The 10,175-nt window shown below is 43.0% G+C and overlaps 1 protein-coding gene across 1 annotated transcript; it reads left to right on the forward strand.

Moving 5' to 3' along the window:
* The first annotated feature begins 216 nt into the window (after nucleotides 1-216).
* On the forward strand, nucleotides 217-8,211 carry LOC134489904 (vomeronasal type-2 receptor 26-like). The gene is made up of 5 exons (XM_063292776.1): nucleotides 217-498; nucleotides 1,353-1,562; nucleotides 4,787-5,014; nucleotides 6,311-6,437; nucleotides 7,301-8,211. The coding sequence occupies exons 1-5, from the start codon at nucleotides 217-219 to the stop codon at nucleotides 8,209-8,211; spliced, it is 1,758 nt and encodes a 585-aa protein (XP_063148846.1).
* The last annotated feature ends 1,964 nt before the right edge of the window (nucleotides 8,212-10,175 follow it).

Genomic DNA, 10,175 nt, shown 5'->3' on the forward strand with positions numbered 1-10,175 from the left:
TTACTAATGTACTAATGTACTAATCTTCATTAGATCAGTTTGTATCTTTTTAAGGTGATCCATTACATCAACATTCCACAAAATTAAAAGTGTGGATTTCTACTATCCGGAGTACAGCCATAAGAAAAGAATCCACTTCATTTTATGAACTGAAGATGAAAATCCAAACTGAAGATGACGGCCTTTTAATATCTCTTATCTTGCAGTATAAAAAGTATGAGCTTCTCCCATATCCTGCCCTTCCTCTTTGCCATTCATGAGATCAACCAGAATCCAAGGCTCTTGCCCAACATCACCCTGGGCTACAACCTCTATGAGAACTTTTTCAATGCAAGGATGACCTATGAGGCCATGATGGACCTGCTGTCGACAGGGCAGGAGAATGTCCCAAACTACAGTTGCGGAACACCCAAACATCTGCTGGCAGCGCTTGAAGGAACCCATTCTGAGCTCTTTCATGATGTTACCACTATGTTGGGCATTTACAAAATCCCACAGGTATGAATGGGCATTGCAGTTAATTCCATTTTGTGACATCTCCAGATATTTAGAAGGTGGAACTGGTAGGTTTCACCAAATAAAATCAATCAGATGATTCAGCTTAAAGGTCAGGTTAAATAGCATTGTTGCCATAAAGTAGACACATATTTTTTCTGTCTCTGGCATCGGTACGCAAATTATTTTTTTTGAAAATTACACTGGCATTGTGGAGTCCCCCAGTTTTGCTTTTGAATTGCTGAACTGGATTCTGACTAAAGGCCTTTTTCCACATCTCAGCTGAAGCGCTCCCATCCTACTCTCTCCGTGATATTTGCGTCCCACCGGCAATCCCTCCCCTGCCTCTTTTCTCTCTCTTTCAGTCACTCCAATCACCTGACTTCCCTCCAAGAGAGTGGAGGACAAAAATGTATGGTCCCCCGTATTCCAACCACATCCAAGGGAGCCGGAGGATTGCTATGGAGGAAAAAGAGGGGAAAGATTCCTTTAAGAGGGTCTGTCCCCACTTACCCCTAAAGACAATACAGGTTCCCTGACATCTTTTTTCTATAGAGTTCCCATAATGTTCCACATCCCCAATCCACAAGACACATTTAGCTGAACAGCATATTAGTAGCATTTTGCACTTTTTTCTGGCACTGTCCAAGGTGTATACAATCTACTAGTCTTCTACTGCTTTGACCTTGGATAGAATGTAGGTAGCTATCAATGAGAAGACAGACAAGTGAGACACAGCAAAAGTCAAGGCTAGGTGTGAAGAATTTCTCTGCTGTGGGGAAAGTGCCTTAGGTTTAAGCACTGATTTTTTTTCTTTGAAATCGGGACAATAACCCAACTTTTCCATGTCATTGTAGGTCAATTATGGGGTCATCAGCCACATTCCTGAGCAAAAACAGTATTTTCCTTTTTTCTACCGGGTGAGTCCAAAACAAGAGCCTCCTCACTTGGCAATTGTCAAGCTCCTCCTGCATTTCCGATGGACGTGGATCAGCCTCTTTGCTCTGGAAAATGAAAGCGGAGAAAAGTTTAGAAGAAACTTTGAGCTTGTGGCCATCAAGAACGGGGTTTGTGTTGCCTTCTCAGAAAGCGTCTCAGTGCTAAATAGAGAGAAAAGAAAGGATTTCCTTTTATATTTTAGCAACAGTGACGTAAAAGTTATTGTTTGCCAGTTGGACTTTCAGGCCACATTAATGCTAGCAGTGCTAATACTGAAAATTGAAAAAGCTAAAAAAGAGTTTGGGGAGAAAGTGTGGATTGCAACAACTTTGTCAGACATATCTGTGAGGTTTTTTTATCAAATGATGGATCTCCAGCATAAACACCTTTTGTTATCTTTCTTAACTCTGGCAAACAAGAGGACACAAAATTATGATTTTAATACCTATTTCTCTGCCAGTGAGAAGTTTGGGGAGACAGCATTTCAGTGTTCCTCTTCACGCCTTATTTTATCTAAGAAAGTGTGGAAAAGATGCACAGAAAGAGAGAACTGGGAAATCCCTCCCCGTGATGTGGTTGCAAGAATTCTGTCTGAGGACGCCTCCAGTATTTCCACTTCAGTCCAGGCTGTGGCCAGAGTCCTCCATGCTGTCTCTTCCTCCCGCCTGACCCGGAGGAGAATCAGGGTTGGAGACCATCTCATTCCCCTGGAGGTACAGCCATGGCAAGTAAGACTTTTCTCTGAATTTCTGCTAATGATCCCCCTTTAATTCTTTCGTATTTCTTAAAAATGGGCAGCGTTGGACATGAGTTGGGATAGTCCCTGCAGCAATTGCCCAAGTTTGGGTGTTTGTTCTGACCAAATGTGGAGGCTTGGAGAGAAAGAAGGAGAGATTCTGCTACTAGATCTCCCAAAGTGAAGGGATGTGCTGGTTTGGGAAGGTGGGAGAAGAAGGAGTGAGGAGGAAGGCTCTTTCCTTATTTGCAAAATAAATCAGCACCAGGATGTTACAGAAACCATCAAGTTTCTTGACTATCCAACATGGGCCTGATTTAGATTCTAGATCAGGGAACTTTTCCTCAGTTCCTGCCCTGCCGCCTTAAGAGGGTGTGAAGTCTGTGCCCTTTCCAGGGTCTTCAGAGGACACCCAGGTCAGCTTTAGACTGCAGCTTCCTAATCATTGACTTGACACTGATACGTTTTCCTGGCTCTTTCTCCTCCTTTCAAAGTTAAGTCTTAGAATTTGTAGCCCAATCTTTTCCCCCAACCCTTCCCATCACCACCTCTTGGGTTCATGAAGTGACGAGGTAACAAGTTGTAGAACCCAGAAAGACCACAAGATGCTATACTGTCATGACATTTGTGTCCTCCGTTGCCTTTATTTATTTATTTATTTATTTATTTATTTATTTATTTATTTATTTATTTATTATCTCACCTTTATTATTTTATAAATAACTCAAGGCAGCAAACATACCTATTACTCCTTCCTCCTCCTATTTTCCCCACAACAATAACCCTGTAGGTGAGTTGGGCTGAGAGACAGGGACTGGCCCAAGGTCACCCAGCTGGCTTTCAGGCCCAAGGCAGGACTAGAACTCCCAGTCTCCTGGTTTCTTCTCAACTCACCTTTTATCTCTGCTCAGTACTTCTTAGAACTAAGATAAACAGCAGATGTGATAATGGACAACCTTGTCTGTTTCTCTTTTGTATCTCACATGCTTCCATTTGTTAAATTGCTCTTAATGATAATTTGTGCCTTTTCAGAGGTATAAATTGATTTTACCCCCTTTATGAAATTCTCTCTAAAGTTCATATTCTCTACAAAACAATAAATAAGATGGACCAATTCAGATTGTGAAACTCTATAATGTATTGTCCAATACTCTTCTAACATTTTCTTTCAATTGTCTTTCAGGTAGAGATCCACATTGGTCCTCCTGAATAAATTCCTGTAGAATTCTCTTTAATCCGTCTGCTAAAATCTCTGTAAACAGTTTATAGTCATTATTCAATAGTGTATATATAGTCACTATATTGAATAGTGATATTGTGATATTGTGTGTGTGTGTGTGTGCGCGCTTGTACACACACACACACACATACATACATATATCAATATAGTGATATTGGTCTATAATTTTAGCTCTCCCTTATGGGGGAGATGGGCAGTGATACAAATTTGAAAAACAAACAAACAAAGAAATAAATTTGAGTCTTGCCCCTCCTGGTTTCTAGCCCAGCACCTTAACCACTAGACCAAACTGGCTCTTTTACCTTCTATTTTTTTTCTTCATCTATTTTTTTTTTAATTTTATTTTTATTTCTATTTTTTTATTCTTCTATTTTTGTGAACTTCCAAATGGCCTGTTGTGTTTCTGCATCCCCAGCATCTAAAAAAGGAAGCAACCTCTCGGGTTTTGCTGACTTCCATTTTCAGGGCATCAATCCATCTTACTCACCAAAAACACAAATTTTAGGTGGTGCACCTGAGGTTCACCTGAGGCGTTCTCACTCAAGAGCTGCAGAAGAGATGAAGGCAGTGTGGTGGGGACAAGGCGCAAAAAGAGGATTGCCAAGGCTGGTTTCTGACAGGCTTAGGTGCAAGTAAGGAAAGGCCCAGAAAAGCACTTTCACACACATTTCCAAATCCCAAGACTTCTTGTCCATTTCATGGATTTTCTGTAACAGTAGTCAACTTCACCTTCCGGTCTGCTCCCCATATTCAGTACCACAAGATCCTAATCTTAAAACACAGAAGAAGGACATTTACGCAAAGCTGAAGCGCTGCAAAGGTGAAATGGTACAAATCAGAAATGTCCCCAAGAGAGATGCTGCAGCCAAACTTGTTTTTCCTGCTGCACCCAGATAGTTGGATGTTTCCTTCTAGAAGATGACATGGCCAAAAGTAGGACGTGGGGGGGTAACAATTGCACAGTGGAGGAGAGGCAAGAAGATTGCATTCAAAGATGCACCCAAGGAAAGAAAACAATTCAGCACTAGGCTTCTCCAGACTGTCCAAGGCTGAGGTGAAGTTGATGTTGCAGACAAGCAAATTTGGGAGATGGGTGTTTTTGCTGAGCACAGGGAGAGGTTGGAATTTTACACCAATAGTAGGGAAACAGCCCTAGTGAGATAGCCATGTTATACAACATTGGTTGCTGGAGTCAAAATATTTTTGTGACTTCAGAGTAACAATTTCACAAAACAGAGCAGGTCAGAGAACCTTTGATAGACATAAAGGACATCAAGAGTAAACCCTTAACTAGAGTTCTCCCAAACACTGGATAAAGAGAAACTGAGCTGAAGTAGCCCAGTTTTACTTAGGGGTGATTCTCCATGTCTTTCTAGCTTCATCCGTTCCTAAGAAACTTCCAGCTTTACAATCTTTCAGGGGATGAGGTTTATTTGGATGAGAATGGAGATCCTGCTACTGACTTCGACATCATGGACTGGGCAGTATTTCCCAACAAAACTGCTGCTGGGGTGACAATCGGAAAGATAGAAAGGGAGGCCTCTTCCGAAGTCAAGCTCTCCATCGATCAGAGGGCCATCATATGGCCAAGTTCATTTCACCAGGTAGCTAAGGATGCTTGTTTGGGGGTGGGGGCGGTATCACCTTCCTGATCACCTCTGTTCATCTGAGTTTGCAGCTTACCAGCCTGGCCACAACAATGGATGGTCTGTGCTGAGGGCACATAGAAGGACACTCTATTATTTCTCTTGAACCTCAAAAGGTCTACTACTGAATGTGGGAATGCCAAAAGGGAAATGTGGGAAATTGTGTGGTAGGTCAGTTCAATGCATCTGGCAGCCTGCAAAGAAGGTAAGCAGGCTAGCAAAGCCCTTTGACATAGGAGGGACCTATTCTAGGGCATCTTAACCATGGCTCTTTTGGTGCTGGAGCCTACCTCTAGACTGAGCTGGTAGGAAGCTGAGATTCAAAGAAACACTTAGAATAAGGCACAGACTTGAGGAAGGTATTGGAGATGCTGTCCTACCAGGAATGAAGCAAGGAACCTTCTGCATTCCCTGCTTTGGACTACTTTTCCAGCCATTTTTTACTAGTACTGATTGAGCTGACACTGATAGGACTTGAAGTCCAAAGCACCTGCTGCCACTTCCTGGAAGGACAGAAACTGTTGGCTAAAGATGCCCAGCCACAGGAGCCATCAGCCTTCCATGAACGTTGAGGGTATTCTGGGACCAAATCATGCTGAAATGAGATTAGTACGGGGAATTTTCACCAAATGAAGTGATGTTGAAAATGAGTTATTGAAAAAAAAAATCTTAGACAGAGAAAAGACCTTGATAGTACATTTCTTGTGTTTTAAGAACTGGATGTAACAGGAATTTAGACTTTTGATTCTTTAGTACTGAAGGTCAAGAACAGTGATGGCAAACCTATGACACGGGTATCAAAGGAGACACACCACAACGTTTTGGGTGATATGCCAGTGTTCACCAACACCTGAGAACAACTATTCTCCCTGTCTGAGTTACCAAAGAAACTGAACAAACAAAAGGCACTGCAACTCTCCCCACCCTCCTATCTGCACCCCCGTCTCAGCCCTTTTGGCTGCCCAAAATTGGATTGTATTTTTTAAAAATAAATTAATATGTAAAGAATTGCTTCCCTTTTATTCAGGGTGGGGAGAGGATGATATGCCAGCAGAGTCAAGTTAGGCATTTCTGACTTTTTGACATGCTAACCCGAAAAGGTTTGCCATCACTGGTGAAGAACCTGCTTGAGACAGCTTCTCTTTCTGCTCATTTCAAATCTTGCTCTTAAAAAGGAGCCAAGGGTTGTAGGATGATAATGCCAGCTGAGTGACTGAGTTTATTAAGATTTCCCTGGATTTTCTTTCTGTTTAGAAAATGCCTTTTTCAAGATGCGCTGAAAGTTGTCTCCCAGGGTACGCCAAGCTCACAAGAGAGGGAGCACCAGTTTGCTGCTACGACTGTTCTCCGTGTGTGGAAGGAACCATCTCCACGGAGGAAGGTAGATGCCCCCAGAGCAAAGAAGGAGCCCCATCCAAGTTCAACCTGGATCTCATCCTGCTTACTTCCCAAGCCCAACAAAGTCTGTCAAATGCTGCCACCTGCTACGGGACCTAGCCTACTAGTAATCAATCCATTTCTCTCAAAATGCCCCAGAAGGCAGATCATTATTGTAATGGTTGCCTATTCTAAAACACCATCAGACTCATGAGTAGGGATTCAGAGATATCTGATTTATTAAATAACAGTATGCAGGATCACAGAGAAAGCTGAGAATGATGAAAGCATGCCAAATTCAAACTAAAAACCCTCAGTGCAAATGAAATCCCCCCATAGAATCTTCTCAAGGCCACAATCCCAGGTGCTCCTAACGGTTTCTGATGGTCTCCGGGAAAAGTCCTTGAGCAGAGAAAATAACCCAAGCACATTCCATTGTCCTGATTTCACATACTGAGCTTGGTACAAGGTCTCACAGCAGCTCCCTCCCAAACAGAAATGCACGTCAGCACCATGGCATGTGAAACATTACGATGTATAAACTACATTGAATCAGTGAACATGACTATTACGTTTGAGGTCTGTAAGGATGTTCCCAAGAGCAGGAATCTGGTCTTAGCAATGATTAGGAAAACAGGATTTATAAGAAAAACACAAAGGCAATTCATTTACAGAAAATACATTATATGGATAGGCAATCCTACTAATCTTTTAGACAAAGACCAAATGGTGTGACAAAGGAGGAACACAGAGTAAATCCTTAATGTTTTACCTACATCCAACTGGCCTCTTTTGGTTAATAGATCATGAGTTGTTGAAAACCAATGAAATCACCAATTGAAAAAAAAAACTGCTTATGTTTTTCAGATGCAGCCCACTGTAGAAAGTGTCCAGATGACCAGCATTCCAATAAGAAGCGGGATCAATGTGTCCCCAAAGTTATAAGCTTCCTGTCCTATGAAGAAATCTTAGGTCTGCTCCTGGCTCTCTTTTCCTCCTTTTTGTCTCTAACCACTGCCTTCATTCTAGGAATCTTCATTAAATACCGAGAAACTCCCCTAGTCAAAGCCAACAACCGGGACCTCACCTACATTCTCCTGGTTTCCCTCCTGCTTTCCTTCTTGACACCCTTTCTATTCATTGGACACCCCAGGAAAGTGACCTGCCTTCTTCGACAAACCGCCTTCAGTGTTGTTTTCTCTGTTGCTGTGTCTTCGTTGCTGGCCAAGACTGTCATGGTGGTGGTAGCCTTTCTGGCCACAAAGCCAGGCAGCAGGATGAGGAAATGGCTGGGGAAGAGTCTCGCCAACTCCATTGTCTTGTCCTGCTCTGGGGTTCAGGTGGGCATTTGCATTATATGGCTGGGAATCTCCCTTCCATTCCCAGATGCCGACCTGTATTCCCAACCAGGACATATCTTGCTGCAGTGCAACGAAGGTTCAGTCACCATGTTCTATGCTGCATTGGGTTATATGGGTCTTCTGGCTGCCATCTGCTTCTTGGTGGCTTTCCCGGCTCGGAAGCTGCCAGGGACCTTCAACGAAGCCAAGTGGATCACCTTCAGCATGTTGGTTTTCTGCAGCGTTTGGGTCTCCTTTGTCCCCACCTACCTGAGCACCAAAGGGAAATACATGGTGGCTGTGCAGATCTTCTCCATCCTGGCCTCCAGCCTGGGCTTACTGGGCTGCATCTTTATCCCCAAATGCTACATCATCATCCTGAGACCTGACATGAACACCAAGGAGCATCTAATGATGAAAATTAATGTGGGCTCCTGATTTTAATCCCTTTTTTAAAACTAGCTGATTGTAAATACAAAACATGATAGCATGGAAATCAACTCTTTTCATTTGTTCTATGGAATGTTACTTCCTTCTTTCTCAGCTTTGAATTATGCTGACCAATGAAGGGTAAACCCCAACTTAGGCCAATCCTTGCCTGCCTCGTAAACCTGACTGAAACTATGTCTAGCTGTTTTTACAGAACAGGCCTCAGACTCTTTGCCCTAGGTGGGACCCAGGACATGAAACCATGTGGCCCAGTAGGGAACTGGGCCCTTGAAGTGCTGACTCTTGCTGACAATGTGTCTGCTAATATTTGACCATGCAAAAGGACTCTTGGCTGCTAAGGGAGGGGGGCTGTTTCTATTGGACATCGTTATCTGACCCAGCTTGTGGCCTGCAATAGAGAACTTGCTTCCGAACCCTTGCTAAACAGTGAAGAACCTCGTATTCTCCCCCTGCCTGGTTACACTAAACTTAACTCAAAGCAGAGTGTGAGGGTCTGCTCACTAAAAAGGGGAGGAGGCTACAAATTATCCCCTTCACTAAATAATAAAACCAAAGCAGCAAAAGATCATCTTCTTTTAGATAATTGCATTCTTTCTTTTTTTCACCATCTGCAATCAAGGAGAATCATGGGAATAATGAATGACATAAATAAATTTTCTGAAACTGGTGTAGATGAATAGTCAGCAGAGCAGCTTTGCTTCATCTCATTTTTAGATGAAAGACGGTTTTTATTCATTTATTTAGTCACTGCCCATCTCACTCAAAGAATGATTCTATGTGGTTTAAAATAAAGCAGGAATAAATATATTTTGAACCAGCTGTAGGTTCCAGATGCTCTTCAAGGGTAGCCCCCATGTAGTGCGCATTGCAATAGTCTATATGGGAGATGATTAGGGCATGAGTGACTGAACGGAGGGTCTCCCAATCCAAGAAGGGGTGTAACCGGCGCACAACACGGAGTTGTGCAGTGGCCCTCCTGGCCGTGACTGCCACCTGCTCCTCAAGCAGGAATCGTGAGTCCAGGAGGACCCCCAGAATCTGCACTGGGTCTGTCTGGGGCAGTGCAACTGCCCGTTGCTAATGATGATGGATCCTGCTGCTGTAGAGTGTGATTGTGGATTGAGCATTTTTTTTCCCTCAAGCTAGACTGTGCTTGAGGAAAAAATTGATGCTACTGTGCTTTTTTTAAATGTTACTTTTTCAATATCAAATGTATATTCCCTTGGTCTGTTCTAACTAACTTTGGAAATCTATTGAAAGTAAATAAAATATCTGACTGATTGATTGATTGATTGATTGATTGATTGATTGATTGATTGATCTGAGTGGTAGTCAAATCAAAATGACTTTCATCCTTTCTCACACATTCCAAAAGGAGGGCTGCAGTGTGACTCTATTAGTTCTTTTAACTTTCTGTTTCAAATGTGATTGACCAAACACAATCAATCTGTAGAAGCGTTGCACTCAGGGCTCCCTCCCACGCTGGCAAGCAACCCAGTGATCATTGTAAGCGCATTCCAATCAAGTATGCTTTGTTGCTTCTGTCTCCAAAGGCTTTGGCTTCTAACGCACGGGACCAGATTCCTCACAACAGTAACACAAGAAAGCATCTGCTGTGGGACGTATTTCGAAGCGGAGGGCCCCCACTGAGAAGGCCAGCTTATGAGCCACAACCTCCCTTATCTCATGAAAATGGCAGGACATGAACTTATTCTGTCCAGACCTTTGAGCTGGGTGGGCTGAAATTGGGCCAAGAGAGTGTTCCTGTCAGGACTCCACTGCCAAGCCAAGGTCAAAACCAACACTTTGAATTGCAATGAGAAGCTATTAGGGAGCCAGTGCAAGGCCTGCTGACCCACCAAGAGCTGACTGATTGCATTCTAGTCCAATTGAAGCTGCTGAATGGTCTTCTAGGATACTCCCATGTACAACACATTGAAGTAGTCCAGGCA

Source organism: Candoia aspera, chromosome 2 (genome assembly GCF_035149785.1).
Source record: "Candoia aspera isolate rCanAsp1 chromosome 2, rCanAsp1.hap2, whole genome shotgun sequence".
In the NCBI taxonomy this organism is placed as follows: Eukaryota; Metazoa; Chordata; class Lepidosauria; order Squamata; family Boidae; genus Candoia; species Candoia aspera.

Coding starts and splice junctions, on each gene's coding strand:
- LOC134489904 (XM_063292776.1), top strand. CDS start 217: ATGAGCTTCTCCCATATCCTGCCCTTCCTCTTTGCCATTCATGAGATC. Junction 5,015..6,310: donor GGCCAAGTTCATTTCACCAG/GTAGCTAAGGAT, acceptor CTTTCTGTTTAG/AAAATGCCTTTTTCAAGATG. Junction 6,438..7,300: donor AACCATCTCCACGGAGGAAG/GTAGATGCCCCC, acceptor TATGTTTTTCAG/ATGCAGCCCACTGTAGAAAG.